We start from the raw sequence: 18934 nt of genomic DNA, 5'->3' as shown, positions 1-18934 counted from the left end.
GCATCTCTGCTCGACGACACTGCAGTGGCGCCATCGCAGCGCAATAGGATGCTGCGATTTGTGGCGTTGCATGCTTCTGTGTAGAGACATGTAACGTATCCACTGGGCACCAACTACGGATGCCCTTCGTGCGGCACAAAGAGCGGACGAGGATGGCATTCTGTCGGCCAGCGACACTCCATCTGCCAGTCATGCGCAAAAGCAGCTGCAAGAATCAGTGCAAATAGGTTTGTCCGCGTCTAGTCCGCCACATACCGCTTATAGTATCTGCGATGAGCGAAAAAAAAAAAAAAAGAAACTGGAACTTCCCGGCTCTAGTAGCTTTTGTTTTGTTTTGTATCCCTTTCTTTCTGGTGCAAGGTTAAGGTTTTCTGGGGATTCCCCCGTAGTCGAGAGCCGGCCAGATTAAATATAACTGGTTACATGGCTTCTTTAGCCGTCACCGGAATTCTCCCTTGTACACGAGGTATACCCCCCCCCCCCCCCCCCCCCTTTTTTTTTGTACTCCGCGGCTTCGACGGTGTGGCTGCCGAGGCTGCAGAGATGTTATCTGGGATTGCGTGGTCTCTGCTTTTTGTCTAGATGGTTAAAAGCCATGTCTTGTTTTTGAGACCTCAGACTGGCCAAGCATTCCTGTGCGACTATCTTCTCAAATAGTGTGCGGCTGTTATTGTGTTACCGTTAATCTTCTTCTTAGTTGATAGTTTTTTTGGCCCAAGGGTGACTTAGGTCGAAGACCGCCAAAATTGTCTACTTATTCTTATTAATGCGAAATCATTATATGTCCCATTAGCACAAAAGACGCCGTCCGCCGTCTGTCACCGTCTATGGCACGAAATTCCTCAGTGACATCGCCATGGTGTCGCATGACGTCAGCAATAGACCATAAGGTAGTGGCGTCTACAGCAAAGAAAAGAAAAATAAATTCATTCCGAAGGTGCAGGGAATTGAACAAAGGGCCTACATATTGCGAGGCGAGCACTCAATCCACAAACCACAAAACCGATTTTTTTTATACATGGTATCTTTTACAAAGAAATTATGGTCTATTTTCATGAACTATTTACAAAGCTTTTAGGAAACGCCATGAAAGACATCTAAAAAAAAAGACAGAGGAACAGCGCGCTAGACGGGAGGTAAGGTTGAGCACATCACCACGAAGCGATGCCACTCCGGTTTAAAGTTGGTCTGTTCATACACTTCCCTCAGATGAACAATCATTCGATAGAAGTGAGATTTTGTCAAGAAAAAAAAACTGATTCACAGAGCCTGTCCATCGTACTAGTTTTCCGTAAGCTGTGTAGTCCAATTAGGAAAAGCATATCAAGAGGTTGATCAACATATTGCACTCCGGTAAGGTATTGTATGGTGTGAGAAGTAAAATAAAATCGCTTTTCAAGGTCCGTTGTAAGACATCCCAGAAGATGCTTACGCCCTTACTATAGGTGAAGCAATGTTCATTTCTTTCAAGAACATAACAGAGGCGGCAGTTCACAGATGACACAAAAATGCTGTTTTTCTGAAGCCAATTCTTCAAGGGGAATGTAAGGGCATCGTGCCCTGGCAATCCAAAGTACAATGAGCGATAAATAGGAGGAGAGAAAAACATCGAATTCAAGTTTTTGTACAAACGTTTTTGTGACACTGAATATAAGAACTTTGTTGAAAAACGGACTGCCAGAAAGCGCACAGGAAAATGTACCTCATGCATAAACCCCCATAAACAAGGGCTGTGAGACAGTCAGTGTGGGCAAAGCTTTGCCTAAATTAGACTGTCTAAATTAGTGGAGGCATCCGGATTAATTTTGATCATCTGGAGTTCTTCAGCGAGCACTGACGTTGCGCAGCACATTATTAACACATTGTGAGAAGAGTTTTTATACCGGCAAATATACCGGTTTTTATACCGACATATACTACCGGCGAATCCAGGCAGCATGAAGAAAAAAAGAAAATAAAAACGCTCACACATGCCTGTCTTATTCTGCACCCTGAACACTTTATCCCACCATGGCTCGTCGAGGCTTGCCCTAACTGCAAATTGTAAGACAGAGAATTACCTGTGGGGCATATGTGCCTGTAAGTATAGCTGCAGTTGCGCACGGGTGTCCAGGCTGAAAGGTTGTTGGTAGCAACTAGCGGGTCTATAGCCTTACGACCGTCTCGGTAAGCCAGCGGCTACAGACGCATGCCGCCGGGCTTGCTATATCACTGTAGTAGGCTAGGTTTCTCAAAATCCCGAATTAGACACATACTCCCACGGGTGAGTTTAATGCTCAGCTTACCGTGCAATGGCTCCTTCATTTCAGTGCCCTTGTAATTTTGTTTGCCGAAAGTGCTTACAGAACGACGCGGTGGCTGTCGCACAGCGCTACTGCATTACTTGATTGCTGTAGCCACGCCCAGTTGTTCTGGCCTGAGATGTGGAGGGTGGCCCCGCTTAGCAATAGCATCAAACACGAAAGGAAAACGAAAGAATACGGCATAAACTAAAGTAAGGAAACAATAGTTAATGCGACAGCCAAGCAACCGACAATTGCCCCGCGGCGCAGTACGTGCGGCAGCTAGTCACGCGCAAGCGCCCCGCAGTGCTCCCATTTTCGCACTGCCGCCTCGCCTCCGGTTCGCAAAGCCGACTCCCCTCTTTCGACAGAGCCTTTTTCGCGAAAACATAAAACGAGAGTAGAAACAAGTCAGGCGAGCGGGAAGCGCGACTGCGGCAGATTTCTCCGCTTTCCGGAGAGAAATAATTAAGCCAAAAGAAAACAAGTAATGCATCCGATAAAGATCCAAGGTCGCCCAACAAAAGTTTGTAACTCCTCCTTTCTCGTACATGCGCAGCCGGCGTCATAGCATATGCTCAAGGCCCGGCGCCTCCTTTCAGGGGGTCTTCCGCGTATAGCCACTCCGCGGAAGAAGAGAAAAGAAGGAACCAAGGCCAGCCAGTCCCATCCGGAATACAGCTGCCTCGCAGGCTGCTTTGAATCGGCAATGAATTTCAGCGCGCCGACCGGAGCAGCGAGTTTTACGGCAGCAGTTAGGATATCAGAGCGCGCAGTCAGCGAAACACGTTCAGCGGCGAGGCACAAGAACGGGGGGGGGGGGGGGGGGGGGGGGGGGGGGGGGGGGATGTACTACGCGGGGCAGAAACGCAGACATTTTCACCAGTCACAGTATAGTTTTCTGCGGCGCTGACGTCAAGCGACCTCGCACATTTCAAGGCGGCCAACAACAGGCTCGGAAGCCTATAGGTTGGGCGTCCAGAAAGCGGTACGGTCGCACTTTTTCGAGGAAGGCATTTGAAGGAGATCGATGGAAAGGTGGACGTTGAGGCGGGGCGGAAAAAAAAAAACTGCTGAAAGAATAATTTATTGCTTACTACATGGTGGCATGTAGCCACTAAGAACAAGGACTGCCGTTCACTAGTTATATGGTGCCTCCGCGATAATTCACTCTCTGCTCTGCAAAAAAAAAGGAAAGAAAAAATGCGACACAAAATTCACTGACTGATGAAATGTTCTCATGAATATTAAGAAAAATACTTGTTCCGTGCCGCGTGAGATGCACGAGCTTGTGGCATATTTTGGCCGCAGCTTGGCGGATTCACTTCTTTCCGCTGTCTAGGAGGGGGCGTGGCGTGGGAGGGAAGCCCTATCATTTAGGGACCGCAGAACCAGTAAGAGTGCCGCCTTGGAGTCGGGAATAGAGTTACCGCCTCGTATAGAGCACATGGTTTACGCAAAAAGCGTACAGACGCTAAAACACGAAGACAAGCACACTCAAGACAGGACCTGTCTTGTCCTGTCTTGAGTGTGCTTGTCTTCGTCTTTTAGCGCCTGTACGCTTTTTGCGTAAACCATGTCAAGCTACAACCAACTAGCTAAAATGAAAGTCTTGCTGCGTATACAGCACGCTTCTCCTGGTCCTGCATGCCGCATAAACTGACCGGTTAAACTAACCGCCACTGCCGTGACCGTGACTCCGGACTTCCTCGTCACGAACGGAAACTCACCACTCACGTTTTGTGACCAGTAGCATCCAGCAATACGCACTGTGACAACCGACAATACTTCACCTTAACCTTAGCCGAAATAATTATTTATTGGACTGACACTAGTGATGTTCTATGATATAACCGAAAATTCCCTCATTTGGACCCAAAATTTATCTCGGACACTATTTGTCTGCAGTAGCCGCAAAACTCCGTCATTTTAGAAAAAAAATGAGGCAAAAAAACACATCTCAAAATACCCTGAAATTCCCCAGAAATTCCCTTTTGGACAAATTTTACATCACAAATTCTTTAAACAATAGAAAATTCAGGCGATATAGACGTTACGTGTATGCGGCACCAGCGGAAAGAGGCAGCACCATAATAATAATAAGCGCGCCAAGTTCTTCTGAATGGCCCTTTCCTGGGGACACAAGATCCCTCAGAACGTGCAGCGTGTTACACAGTGCACACACTTCAGGGCGTGGCCGCGCCTTCGGACCGCGCTAGAAGCAAAATGGCGCAGGCTCAGATGGATATGGAAGTGGTATACTTCCCATCGACCGCCGCGTTGCCTGCCGCAGTGGCGTCGACGGACGCACTGGTGCTCTCTCGAGGCAACCTGCACTTTGCAGAATGCTCAGATGTTAAGTTTCAATTACTCTGCGGAGGAAAATCACCTAAGTTTGGTCTACAAAATCAAATTTTGACCATATTTTTTAATATACATGAAAAAGGAAACAAGGAACAGAAAGTTCATGTCTTTCCGTCCCATTTTTCGGCGAACTTGATGAGGTCAGACGTGCGTATACAACCTGCACAGTTCGAGTCACGCTTGTGCAGAGCGCTCAGGCGGTGCACTTCCCTGCAAACAAATCAGGATATTGTCGCAGCCGCTAGGTTTCAGGGGCAACACTTGCGCTGAAGTAGTGCCAGATAGACCCGCAAACATAGTAGACACGAGCACTTTACCCAGAAATCAGGGGCTGCTGTCTAATTTCATTTTTTTTTGTTACCAGGTATGCACTGCTCGAGCGCTGTACACAAGGGTGACGCGGATTGTGCTTACTGAATTATGGGGAAAGAAAGTAATAATTACATGTTAATTTGCCCGTCGTCTAAGAAACCTAGCCTCTATGCGCGACTATGCGCGAGTGCATCCTTATAATTTAAAATTGGTGATTCCAGAGATGCGTTCAGAAATCAATTCGTGAAAGCGACATCCGCACGGAGCTTCCGGTTCCGACGCCCCAAAGAGCACAAGCTCGAACGTGCAACGTGTGGCGCATTGGAAACGTTACTGCGATGGCAAAGATTAAGTTACACAGGCTAGATTTGAAAGGTGCCGAAAGAGCTGACGAAACTTTCGCTGACGGTGAGTAGAGTTAACGTATATTTCAATTGACTGCCGACAGAATGGCGAGAGAAGTTCTTGCGAGAGAAGTTGTGGTACATCTTGTATCCAGCGGAAAAAAAAAAAGAAGGCGGAGTAGGGAACAAGAGAAAAAGTGCCCGTCCCATGCACAGCATCCTATTTCTGGACTTTGCAGCCTGAGGGCTCCAACGAATAGCTTTCCTGTAGTTTCGTTTATTTTATTCCTCGGCTGAGTGGCCGCGACATCAACTTCGCTGCAAGGGTCCGCGGTGACGTGTCTGCCAAGGAAGACCTACTGTGTTTTAATATCCCTACCTGAAGGAAGCTTAAGTGCGCGCCGCAGAATAAGTAGGGAGGCAGCAGGATTGCGCCAGTCCTGGAAGACGAAATACGCTACAAAGAAACACGGGAGGAATCGGCGCGCGAGGCACCCGGTGCGGCAGTTCCTGGGCAGATACAGACTCATCGGTATGCGCGGCCTGCAGAACCGCCGGCACCATCACAGTTCCTCCGCTGTCGAGATTTGTTCCCTTTACTCGGTCTTCTTGTCGCCACTGCCGTTACCAGGTCGTAAAAGTGTTTCTCGGCTTTCGTGGCGCTGGGCAGCGTCCGGCAACGCTGACTCGCGAACACGTGATTCGACCGCGCGGTTCTCATTGCGACACGCCGAACGCCGCCATCTCGTTTTCGCGGCTGTTCCGCCACACGGAGGTGAGCGATTAAGAAAGCTCGAGAAGGAGAGGAGGAGGGCGCGGACTCACCCCCCCCCCCCCCCCCCCCCTAGCACCCCCGGGGCGCGGCCACGCTGTCATTAGGAGAGAAATAAGGCGATTGGCATGCGCTAAAGTAGCGGTTCCCAAGTCGACCGCGCCGTCCTTCACGCTCGCGCGTATGACTCGCTCCTTCCGTTTGCGCAACGCGCGTTTACTCCACATGCACGATTAAACGGCGCTGTCAGCCAGCGAGATAGAAATGACGTCACTCCAAGGTCGCGCTCGTAGTGGCGTCTACGCCGTAAGGAAGCCCCCAACTCTCCCTTCTTCCCGGTTGCCAAGTCGGGCGCGCGACCGCGCCGCCCTTGCGACGCAGGGTGCGCCCGCCCTCGTCGATGTGGCAGCCCTACACTTGCGCGAAGCTCGCCCCCGCGAAGCGTTTCCGCGTCTTCGGCTGCTGGTCAGCCGGCACGAGAAGCGCAACAGCTGAGACACAGAGTCATCGAATAGCGTAGATCTAACGTAAGACTGCTGGGGAAACACGCGACGATGATTGCAGCAACAGAATTCTTGGCGCAGCCATTACTCGAAACGCTTCGGTCCAATCGGTGGTGCTTATATCTCGGCTCAGAAAGCCTCGTAGCGCAAAATGCACTTGCTTGTAGGTCGCACCAATGTCGGAAATAAAGAGCAAATTCGCTGAAACTACATGCAACATTCATACGCTGCGTACCAAATCCAACGTTGTTGGTTTCGGGTCGTATTCCAACCCGTTTAGTAATCATATCCCCCCGTTTCGAGCAGGAGCGCTGCCCTCAGATGTCCCGTCACTATTCGAGCCCCACCGAGGATGACCTTTCTCGATGGGGTTCCACACACAAGAGCAAGCGGCGCCGCTCAACGTGGCCCCGCGCTCGCTCCTTTCCGGGCCGCTCCAACCTGGCCGGTCGTGACCGGCGCGAGATGCGCGGCCCGATAGAGCCGCAGCCAGGGGCCGACGCGGCGCCCCGGACTCGCCCGGGCTGCTCCGAGGGGTGCCGCTTATAATCAAAGAGAGGGGGAGCTCCAAGGTCGCGACCGGCGCATCACGCAACGCCGCATTTGCAGTCCCGCGCGCGATGAAAACACAAAGTGCGCGCTGGATGTTGCCCTTGAAAAGGCAGCGCCACGTGGTTTGCGGCCTGCGCCTAACAATGGACGCCGGTTTGTTCTGCGGAAGTGTACAGAGAAGTAGCCGCTGCGCGCAAGGCCGCAGACACAACTTCCTCGGCCGCCATTCATTAATATTCCGCGACGCACGCCCGTTCTCATATGGGCTAACGAGAACTTGGCCGCACGACAAGGGCTCCGCGCATCCGCCTCCCGCTACCGGTGTTGCGTGGCCGCCGAAGCCATCCGCCCGCAGTGCTGCGTCGCCGGCCCACTCGGCAACGCTGCACTGCCGACCCACATTCCGTTGCCGCAGCAGCGACTGCACCGACAATTTCTCCAAGGTGAACGAGAACCCGCAGGCAGTGCCTTCTTTGGCCTACGGGCAGCCAGCGCACACAGCCTCTGCCTACTACTATACCTACGCATGCGCGTTTTCTCCGCACGCATTTCGCACATCCGCTGTGCAGGCGTGCGTGCGCGCGTCTGAAGTGGTGCAAACCAAACCGAACGAGGAGCGCCCGAGCACTGGGCTTCCCACGGTTCACGTGTCCTTGCACAGGAATTAAGCACAACACACAGCTCCGGCTACTGTTGCTTCGTTGCGGGGCGCAGAAAGTATGCGCAGTCTTTGTCAAAAATATTCAGCCCGAGGGGTCCTAAGCACATTTGACGGCCCAAAGCTTGGGAGGAAGGATTTAAGTTCCTCCCGCATTCGTGAGATTCGGGTCCCTGAGTATGCAAGAGGAGACACGCTGCAGGGATCGGAAGCAGACCTCTTGGGCTGTATACTTTTGACAGAGACTGTACATTGCGGCTACGCATCAGCAACGAATCTGCAGCGCATCTGCGCACAGTATAAAAATGCTTTGCGCGGTTCTTTTCAGTTTATCTTGTATAATGTTTTTTTTTTAATATAGCCGTTGCACGTTACTGCTATGAATACTGCTACTATTACCATGTTTTTATTATAATTGCCAACATTATCATAATCACGCACTATTAGTTCTATGTTATGACGAGTGTTGGTTTATTGCTCACTTCTTTCAACTTGATGCTAATTTTCTGCCACTTTTCCTACATAAGTCACGCTTTTAAAATGCCCTACACGTACGAAATACTTTCCATCGGCCCCCAAAAAATAAATAAAACAAGCAGTAACAAAAGCTTTGAAGAGAAGAAATAATTGCTTCAACGCCTGAGTACGATGCAGGCAAACCACGTCCTCAAAGCTTCATTAGCAGTCTGTGACCGAATATTTTTACGTATGGCATGGTATGGTGCGGTATGGCATGGAACGCAGTAATGAGTCGACCGAAGCTGAACACTGGCTATATGAGACGTCGCGTAGTGGAGGACTCGGAGCGATTTCAACCACCGAGGTTCTTAAACATGCACTGACATCGCACAACACAAAGGCGTGTTTTGAATTTCACCTCCATCAAAATGTGGCCGCCGCGGCCAGGACTCGATGCCACAACCTTGGATTCAGCAGCCGCGGCGGGTGATTAGAGTATAAAATTACGGAGTACTATTTCCCCAGAGAGTTGACTTATAAAAACCCGTGGCAACGTTGAAGAAATGAATAGTTCGCAGATTAAGGACACTGACGGGAAACCTTGTTTGCAAACGCGAAACATTAAACGGAGCCTCACGTGTACCTGTCCGCACGAGCCGTTCTTCGCGCCTCTTCTAAAAGGCATGTAAGTAATTGAACCCAGTCGCTTCGTTTGACAGGATGGCAGCCAACCTTTCAGCACTTAACGAAAACGCCTTCAGCTCCAGCGACAGGCTTCGGGATGCGGCCAAAGTCACCTATCCAGCATCAGAGACCGGCGATGAGTGCAAGGAGAGATGAATTGAGCCGGAGCAGGGCGGTTGCCGCGGAGGTCCATGCTGAGGAGCTCGGCGTTAAAAGGACTTCCACGGGAAGGCCTAATTAGGCCGTCGCCCACAGTCTCGAAGAGTGCACGGCAATTACGGCCAACTGCGCGGCAATTGCCGACGACGCTCCTCGCGCGCCGTGGGTCATCGGCGGGTCGTGAGGCACGCGGGCGAGCCAGCGACTCGAGTTGCCGCAGTGAAACTGGCCACGCTTTGCACAAGCCGCCGCCAGCGAGACGAATGGTCGTTGCCCTGCTCCTGCGGCAGGGGCCGATTCTCGTCGTGCATTTCGCTCTCCGCCCTCCGCTTCCGTGCGGGCCCGGCGGTCTGCTTTCACCCGGCTGTCTAGCGACGCGAAAGAGGCAAAGGGTTTTCATTTTTTATAGCCCGTTTCTCTGCACCAGCACGTCGCCTAATTAAAGAACGCCGCTCTAGCACATCGAAGAGCAGGAAGACTAGAGTACTTGTTCCTGTCTGAAAGTAAAATGGTGCCTCCAGGACTCGAGGTTGCTAGGGAGAAAGACCTGCGGAGGTGGATGGCGGAGTACTATAAGAGCCAGAGCCTGCTCGGGTCCTTTCGCGACAGTAGCCTCCGCGACTACCTATAGGTAGTCCCAACATATGCCACATGACAAATTCTCGAAATAATAACGGTACTCATTAAGTCGTAGAGTCCGAGCTGAGCAAGTGTGTTGGGGCTCTAGGCAGATCACTGCCAGTTCAGAAGCCTGATGTTCTGGCACGTCCTACCGAACAAGAAAGTGTCATATGCGTATTCTGACCAGATAGTAAGCGCGTACTATATCAGTACTTCCAGGAACTTCCTGCGCACTGCCATTCAGCACAATCAATGGCCAATGACTCAACACTGGACGAGAGGAAATTACTAACGGTCGCTATAGATGGCGTAAAACACTGGCATCTCAGTATATAAACCACTCGATAAACTTGCGCGTGAAGCGCACAACCACGACTTTGCGGACAGTCCCTCTAAGTAGGACGATACGCCACTTATCCGACCCCACCAGTGTTCTTGAGAAGCGCTGTGCCAAGCACTCTTTTCACCTTCCACTCAAGCTGCATGTTGATGCTTCAGTGTGTGGCGGAATGGCTTCATAGGAAATGGCGGGCGTCCCTGTCGAGCTGCAGTGAGGCCCCAGAACACTTGCTTCTTCAGATAACGATCCTTCAAAAGTCTTCGCACTTTATACTAAGTATTCTCAGGTTGGTCTGCTAGGCGATTTACTCTCTGACTTGCTATTCCGAAACGACGAGGTATCATGTCGTCATGAGGCTCACGAAAAAATGCTGCAATTATTAACGCAAATTGAGCGTAGTCCGTAGCATTTTTTTTTCTGTTCGTGTGCGATGTATGCGTTTCTCTCTCATATACTATCTTTTTATCGTTCTCCTATTTAACGCTGGTGGGCGTGGTGCTTTTTAGGGACAGTTGGTAGCCTGCTTTCTTTTTGCTTTTTTGTGTTGTGCTTGCATGTTTTTTTTTGTACTAATAGGAATAATAGTAGCGCTCACGACACACCAGTGCAAGATACCATAGATGACCGGGCTTCGCACTGTACAAAGGTGAGCACACTCGTCTTGAGCGCTCCAGCGGTGCTCCTCGGAAGAAAGGAAGCGAAATTTTAAGGCAAGTACTCAGTTTAAAAGATAATACTTGGGCTCGAGCGCAGCCGGTTAGACATACAAACCACGCAGGCACAAGCACATTGCCTTAGTAAAGCAGCTACTTTAATATTTCGCTCCATTTGTTCCGCAACACACCAGTCGAGCGCTTTATGCAATCGCGTTGTAGGTACTCTTCATGGCACGCTATGAATTTTCTTCATTGGCTGGTCTTCGACTGCCAGTATCGACTGCTGTTCGATATAGCCGATTATGAAATAGATTGGAGAGCGTAGTTTTTATTATAATTTTTTTGTTCATCTGAGGTAGTTACGGCGTTTAACAAATGAAAAGCGGCCCGAGAGTACGTGGGATGCAGAAAGCAAGGAAAATGCAGCCATAAAAGAACCCGCACTCTCTTTCCCTTTCCCATCCGCTTGTTACGTCCTGAAAGCAGATTACGAAATGGCGGCACGCTGCGGCAACGGAAGACGATTTTATGACCTTCAAGCCAGCGGCAGGGTGAGAGAAGATGAAGATTCCAAGTAAATCTTCCTGTTCGAAAGAATAATGAAAGAGCCGGTTCCTCAATCGAGGTCGGAGTCAGTTCTGCGCTTCAAACAAATCTCAGCCACGGCACAAGAAATGTGAGGCTTTTGAGCACACTCATTTCTCTCTCTCTCTCTCTCTCTCTCTCTCTCTCTCTCTCTCTCTCTCTCTCTCTCTCATTCTCTTTCTTTTTATCGAACATTTATAAAGTCAGCGCACTTCTTTTTCAAGAGGCACAGCAGATCAAACTTAAGAGCACCTCGCACTGCTTTCGATTTACTTGAGTCGCGACGCGACCACAGAGGCATTGAGACTGTAAGGGCATTTGCGTGCAACTTCAGAAAAGATACAAGATAACCTAATGGCTTTTGGCCACACGCGAAATTAAAAGCCAGTCGGTGTAAGGAAGCAGTACACTGATGTGTGAGCAGGGGACTTGCTAGCACGAAACAAAACTCCTGTTTCAACAGGGAGTGATTAATGCTGGAGAAGGGCACGGAGGCGAACTGCTTGCGCCGAATGCAGGCACACCGGATGAAAAGAACCGGAATAAACAACCGCGCAAGGAAAGCGGAATCAGCAACGACGTAAGAACGAGAAAAGAAACCAGCGAACGAATTACGACAAGTCTGGCGAGGAATACGAATAGCCAGCGCGGTGGGCTGGGGGACTTGAGAAAATGGACGGTGCGCAGAAACGCGGCAGAAGGAAGCCGGACTGTTCTTAATACACTTCCAGTGTGACTGGTTTCCCTAATGAGACACGAGGGCGGAAAAGCCTGATCCGCAGGCGCTGCTCACTTCTTTCGCCGTCACTCAAACAGCAGAGCACGCGACTGTTGCAGTGCAGTTCGGAGCCGGCCGCCATCCGCGTGCACCGCCGCGGCCCATTCAGGCGTACGCGACGACGATCGCGCAGACGCGGCGTGTGAGTCAGGGCGGCCGCGGGCGATCGGCGGAGGCCTTGGTGGCGAGGCAGATCCCGGCCGCTCCCTATCTGGGTCGAGATCGCGGGCAGCAGTGCGTCTGCTCGCGGCAAAACCGGTCAGAGTGGACGCGAGCCGGCGGCTCGTTACGCGGCCTCCTATTTATAGCGGCCCTGACCGTTACCCGCAGTGGCCGCGCTACTCGGCAAAGGGTGGATGAGGACGGCGGCCGCCCCCACTGCGCCGCCTTGATTCGCGGCTCCGTCGATAGCGACGATGGGGCCGATGGCCGCCGACACAGCCCAATGCCCGCTGTTTTGTTTCAGCCGAGGCCAAGAGAGGATGCCGCCCAGAACGGCGCCGTGATTACGTGTTGCACCCCCGCGAGAGGCCGGCCCGTCGCACGGACCTTCGGCAGCTGCGGCGACGGTACACTGCGGGCTCGGATGCGAAAAAAGAGGGCGTTGAAGCGCGCAGTCCGTAATACGAGGGATGAGTGGGGAGGGGGGGAGTTCGTGCGTGAAACCAGTTCCACGCAAATTCTATGCTTTGAACACTCGGCTCACGCGGTGTGCCTTCTAGGAAAGACGAAAAAGAAGAAAGAAAAAAAAAAGTAAGTATCGGCCTGTGGCCGTAACGTGTACGTGCGCGACGTGCATCGATTTATTTTTTCTGCGCTTCCACTTATGACTTCCTTGTAAGACGTGCTCGTGGAGATGGGGTACCGGTTACCGTCGAAGGTCACGCGCCAGCCCTTGAATAATGCTTCCCTTCTGAGTTCTATAGAAGTATGCCGTTCGCTATGCACGTGCGCGAAAAGCACGCAGTCCGGTCTAACAGCTTTCATAACCAGCACAAGCAATATCATCGCCCAGCCTTGCGCCGTTCACATGCCCACATGCAGCTCTACGTCTACTTGCGACCTTCCCAGAACAGAACGCCGGCGCCTGCTTGCCTCAGATTGTTACGCCTAAACCAAACTGGGTTATGTATAATAAATTCGACTCAGTGCGCACCACGACACGAAAGGATATCTGAGATTAAAAGGGTGAGAGAGCGATAAGCACACCAACACCTCATATGAGTTGCAGTACGCCTTCAACAGACGGACCCTTGTGGAAAGTGTTGGCGATGCATCGCAGAGGCTGCGAGAAACTGGTCGCAACTACGAAAAACATATCTGCGCATCCTCTTACTTTTCGTGGCATGCGTGTGTACTCTTATCTTGGGTACGCACCACATACAAGACTCCAGCACAGAAGAGAGAACCTTCCAGCATTCCTCATTCATGGTAACGGCAGTTCTGGCGCCATAAGCGAAACAAATGCTAACGCGCTGGCTGCGCAGTATACCCCCAGCCATGCATCCGATTCGGCGAGACAGGCGACGCGCGCGGTTAACACTCGTCTCATCTACATCGGCATGAGGTCGGCCCGGCGGAGCCCTTCCGCAAGCGTCCCCAAGGGCGCAGCCACCAGGGCGCTTGTTTAAAAAAGGGCCGGTAGGTGTAGTACAGATAGCTGCGCACAAAACACACACAGACGGCCCGGCTCGTGCGGTCTCGTGTTCGCTCAATGTCACCCCTCGTGTCGCGCGGCGGCAGTGGCGAGCGGGGGTGACGCGCGCGCGCGCGCGCAATACTTTTCCGAGATGGCCGCAGCTGAGGCGAAAGGCGTGGTCGCACCCGCGGCGGTGACCTTGGGCGAGTTCCAGAGATGCCTCGGCGATGGAGACATCGTAAATAAGCCGCGTGTTCCGCGCCGGAGAACGAGGGATCTCCCCCCCCCTTCCCCCCTCCCCGAAACTCATTTAAGTGCCGACAAAACAACAGCGGGGGGGGGGGGGGGGGGGGGGGGGGATGTAATGCAATAAAAATGCCCGCGCGGAAGCGAATCAGGGGTGCATAGGGCAGGAAGTCAACACAGCGCTGCTCTCACATCTATTTGAAGGCGGCCGCCGACGTTTCGCTGCGTAAATTGCATCATAGGAAGAGGGGGGGACCAAAAGGGGAGGTGGTGTGTTTGCTCCCGGGGTCACGGCGGGCTGGCTGGCTCCGCGAGCCGAACTAGTGCGCTCCACTTCCCACGCCGGTGCTCGACAAGGCGCGATGACACTGGGGTCACGCTCTAAAAATAAAAAAAAAAACCTTCCTGTCGTCTTTTGGGAACGCCCGCGGAGCAGTATCCTTTTCACTATTAAGTTGGCTTCCCTACGTTGCACTTTGCTCTCATAATGGCGTCAGTGGCCATCGATAAAGAGACGATTAAGTGCAGAATACAGTGCTTCACAGGAGCACGTGCTGTGGTAACGGGAACCACGTTGACACGATCGGCTTCGTACAGCGCACAAACTGCGCCGTATACTACACTGCGCTTTGAAAGCATCCCCTTCTGCCATTAGGAGGGCACGCGGCATTGAGGTGAAGCTTGATTACACTGACGCGCCGTGGGCGGATGCCTTCGGAGCCCCTCTCGATTCCTCCGCTCCGGCCAGCTGCTCCCGCATTTCCTCTTATCCGCGCGGAATGTTTACAGCGAGTGCTGCCCCACTTATCGCCCTCGAAACGACATCTGCTCGAGAACGGTATTCCGTTGCACGCACGGAGCACGCGCTTATCGTTCTAAAGCCATTGCATTCGGACGCAGAAGATAAGACCACTGCGCTCGTTCGCGCGTTATGTCGTTACCGTTATTACGTTTGAAGATGAGCCTGTCTGCGCCGGCAGACGAGGACCAATTTGTTTGTTGACGCTTTCTCTTGTCGCAAAACACGTGCTGCCCCGCCACACGGCTTTTTTTTTTTCTTCTCCCTCACTTCTCAAATTTGTTTTTGGCGTCTCTCTCTTCTCGGACTGCTTCATATCCTGAAAGATGGACAGGGGTTACCTGGCATGGCAATATAGTCTCTTGTCAATGGTCGATTGATGTGCCGTGGGAGAAATGACACCTCGGTGCTTTTTGGTAGAGAGGACAGCTGCGCTTCGAAAGCGAACCGACAATTCGCTCCCATTTTTGTATTACTTCGAGTAATTGCATTGCACAAAGTGAGAAATTGCGGTACGCAGGTTTGTGATTGAAACAACGAATGTCGAAAACATAGATAGCTATAGAGAGGGAGAGAGCGCAATTATTGTATGGCATGCGGCCGCTCAGTTCCCCACGAAATGGATTGAGGATCTCGTGATACCGAAATCCTATGGAATGCTTTTCCAGATAAGGCGCGGCTCCAACGCCGACGCCGACGTGACTCACCGTTCAGCACCCATGGTTCTTCCAGCCCCTTGGACACATTTATCGTCTTTCCTGTTTTATATTATGTTATTGCTCCCGTGACATAAAGCAGGGAATGAGTGTCTCATGAGCAGGACACAGGCGTGACGAAAAATATTCGTCTCCTGTAAACCTACTCTTTTTCTGAATTGTATATGGATAATTGAAAAGCGCGTCAAATTTGCATTTTGTTTCAGACACACACAAGAAAAGACTAAATTACAGCGTGGTGGGGCTCGAATTCTTATCAGCGCGGGTCTTGTACTCAAGGCGACTAAAGCACGCGGGTGACTCACACAGAAAATGTGTCTAATCGCCACCTATTCCTGCGTGAAGAAAGATGAAAATGAAAACTTTCACGATGAGATTGGCTGTCTCCACGTCATATTTCTCAGGCTATCCGCGGCGTACTGGGACATACCTGCCGGGTTCGATCGGCCGCGCGGTAGCGCTAGTTATGCAGAAAAGTTGGCGACGACATCCAGCAGTCGAAGCGGGAGAGCACCGTACACCCGCTCCCGCGTATGAACACGAGCTCTCGCCACCGACTGAGCTCCGCGGCGTCGGGTATTTCTTGGGACAGACGCTGCGCTTTCCAGCAAACTTTTAAGTGCTCTCCTTCGACCACCGGAAATCGCCGGAGGGGAGAAGAAATAAAACGACAGAAGGAATCGGAGCAGTGTGTTAGCACGAGGTTATCGATCACTATCTATTCTATTCTTGCGCCGTCGCGACAAAAGGAAACGCGACCCGTCCCAAGAGCGCGGCGTCCCCGCTGCGCGCTTCGGGTGACATCGATCAGGCACGCGGTGGGAACCTTCGTTCCCGGCGGCGCGACGGGCGAATGAGGAGACGGTGGCGACGACGCGTCCTGCCAGTTGCTGTAACACAAACCGCGGACATGCCCGCGGGCAGCATGTACGTGCGCAGTGGAGACGGGGTCGAACTACGCGACCGCCGCCAGCGAGAAGAACGTCTGTCGCTATGGGGAACCTGCGCTGAAGTTTGCGGTGCCGACTGCAGCGCCATAACACAATGCCTAGCGAGAAGAGCAGGAAGTTCTGGGCAGTACTCTTAGTACTTTTCCGCGCCACCTTCCGGCGCTTATTGTCGTGAGCCTCCGCGCTCTGTCGAAGGCGTCAGCTATCTGGGCTACGCCGAGAGAAGCTAGGCAATGAATGCTGTCAGCCAAACGCGGGTATCTAATCGCGCAGAATGTGTTCTCGCGTTTGCAGCGGCCCAAGTGGCTAATAATAATTGGTTTTTTGGGGAAAGGAAATGGCGCAGTATCTGTCTCATATATCGTTGGACACCTGAACCGCGCCGTAAGGGAAGGGACAAAGGAGGGAGTGAAAGAAGAAAGGAAGAAGAGGTGCCGTAGTGGAGGGCTCCGGAATAATTTCGACCACCTGGGGATCTTTAACGTGCACTGACATCGCATAGCGCACGGGCGCCTTAGCGTTTTTCCTCCATAAAAACGCAGCCGCCGCGGTCGGGTTCGAACCCGGGAACCCAAGTGGCTGATAAAAGCAGTTTTGAGTCACCGAGCCACCTTGGCAGCGTAAGTTCCCCAAATGGCCGTGCACGCGCAAGTCTCTAGCTGCCCTCATTCTATTTTGTCCACAAAAACTGATTTAATCGCGGCTGTAGTCAGTGGACCGGTACGTTTACCGAATGAAGCACATCCGTGGATTGGAAATTATGAGCACGGCTACGGGGATGCGAGTAACGGTATGAGCATAGAAATGCGCGTAGGCGCTAGTACAGAGAAGACAATCTCTCGCTTGTCGATTTGCAGAGAAGTGCTCATGAGCGTGGAACCTGGTTGCATTTTCGGGATGAAATGAAAACGGGAATATATCATTGGAAGCATTTGAAGGGGAAAGATTTGCAGAAATGATGCCGACGTTGTATTTTAAACTTGTAAACTTTTGGTCAACACAATTCTGGAAAGACTTGATAGTTCCTTCGGACACTAGTGTGTGCGAAAAGTGCAGGTGGGGGTGAAATCACTCCGGGAAGTAGACTACGATTACACGAACGTTTTACTCCACTGAGGTGCGCGTGTTCGGTTTCTCAATCAAGGGGATGGTAACTTGTACACAGTTGCCCCAATAATTGAAATTGCTATGGGTGGGAGGTAACACGCTCACGGATGGGTTGGTAGTGCGAATAAGGCGATTGTAGGGCGCTATAACTGCCTCCATGTAGGGGTTACGACAACGGCACTACATCACCGCAATGGGAACGACAGACACGCCCAATTTCATACGCAGCAACTCGGGCGTTCCATAAGCTCTGCTACACTGACAGCGACGGCTGGCTATGGGAGGTAAAAAAAATTACGAGCGCCAAATTGTATAATGCAATTTTAGACGCTGTTGGTAGATCTGTCAACAGAGCGTGAGGCAAGAAAGCAGGTGGACTTTTTTTCTTTCATTTTTTTTTTACGCCGGTAACGGCTACAACACACAGGTATGAGCTGTGCTAACCATACGCTAAAGCGTTGAAAAGAGCTCTCTCTCGAATAGTTAAGCTGCACAACTGAGCAGCCATACGCAACAGCTGCGCGCGTGTGAAGGAAATGCTCAAAAGCGCCGCCGCCCGCTTTTCCGGGCGCGCGAGTCGCGAGCGTGCAGAGAAGCGCGCTCGCACACGCGCAGACAAAGCGCCGCCGCTGTCCAGCAGGAATCCAGTGCATCTCACCTGCGCGCTGTCGGGAATCTGGCCGTTGGGGGATCCTGGAGGGGCGTCGTGCGCCGTGATCGCCATGTCACGGCCGGAGCACGACGCGCCAGCGGGTATAGCGTTCGGAGCGAAGCCCTGGAGCAGTCCGCAGGGGTAGCAGTCCTCTCGCAGCGCCAAGGATCAAACGAGAGCGGATCCGGAGATGTCGCTCTGCAAGGTGCCGCCGGTGCTGCGTCGAAAGTCTGTCGTCGTCGGAGCGCGCCACGCCCAGCCGGGAGAGGCGAAACACGCTTTCGAAAGTGGCTCCTCGACGCCGCCGCCTCGCTCGCCGCGCAGCGCTCGAGCCGATCGCGGACGACGCCAGCCAAGCCTAGCCGGCTGATGGGAGAGAGGTGGCCGTCGCCGACGATGTGGAGAGGGCGCGAACGCCGGCTGCCGCAGAAATGAGATCGAGAACAGGAAGCGCCAACTTCTCCTGTCGCCTCTGCAGCCGAAGAAGGATGGCGCGGCTTCAGATAGACGAGCATGAAATGCCAGCATAATTTGCGCCAAGTGCGCAACTCCTAGTGCAGCTAGCGATTAGTGTGGGGCGTAAACCGGCTTTCTCACTGCGTCCTCGAGCCGTTGTTGAGTTGAGCGGTCGAACAGTTTGTCGCGTCCGGATCCCTAGCGCAAGGATTTTATTATCTATAAGTTTCATTTCCACCAGTAGTGCGGTACGCTTCATTTCTTCCAGTTGCGGTGCGTTCACTCCTTACCACAGAGAGG

The 18934-nt window shown here is 52.2% G+C and overlaps 1 protein-coding gene across 6 annotated transcripts in view; it reads right to left on the bottom strand.

Annotated features, from left to right (window-relative positions):
* The window catches only part of LOC144114148 (uncharacterized), a 306774-nt gene extending 288247 nt beyond the window's left edge, over positions 1-18527 (bottom strand). For 3 of the 6 annotated variants that reach the window (XM_077647673.1, XM_077647675.1, XM_077647676.1), the window contains exon 1: positions 18185-18502. In XM_077647673.1, coding sequence (XP_077503799.1) covers positions 18185-18250 — 66 coding nt within the window. In that variant the 5' untranslated portion in view covers positions 18251-18502. Of the gene's footprint in view, positions 1-18184 lie in introns of all 6 variants that reach the window. The other 3 variants (XM_077647687.1, XM_077647674.1, XM_077647686.1) reach the window with 3 other exon arrangements.
* Positions 18528-18934: the final 407 nt, after the last annotated feature.

The sequence above is a fragment of the Amblyomma americanum genome, chromosome 1, assembly GCF_052857255.1.
Source record: "Amblyomma americanum isolate KBUSLIRL-KWMA chromosome 1, ASM5285725v1, whole genome shotgun sequence".
NCBI lineage: Eukaryota > Metazoa > Arthropoda > Arachnida > Ixodida > Ixodidae > Amblyomma > Amblyomma americanum.
Note: the sequence above shows the minus strand (reverse complement) of the source record. Positions and strands in the feature narration are given on the sequence as shown.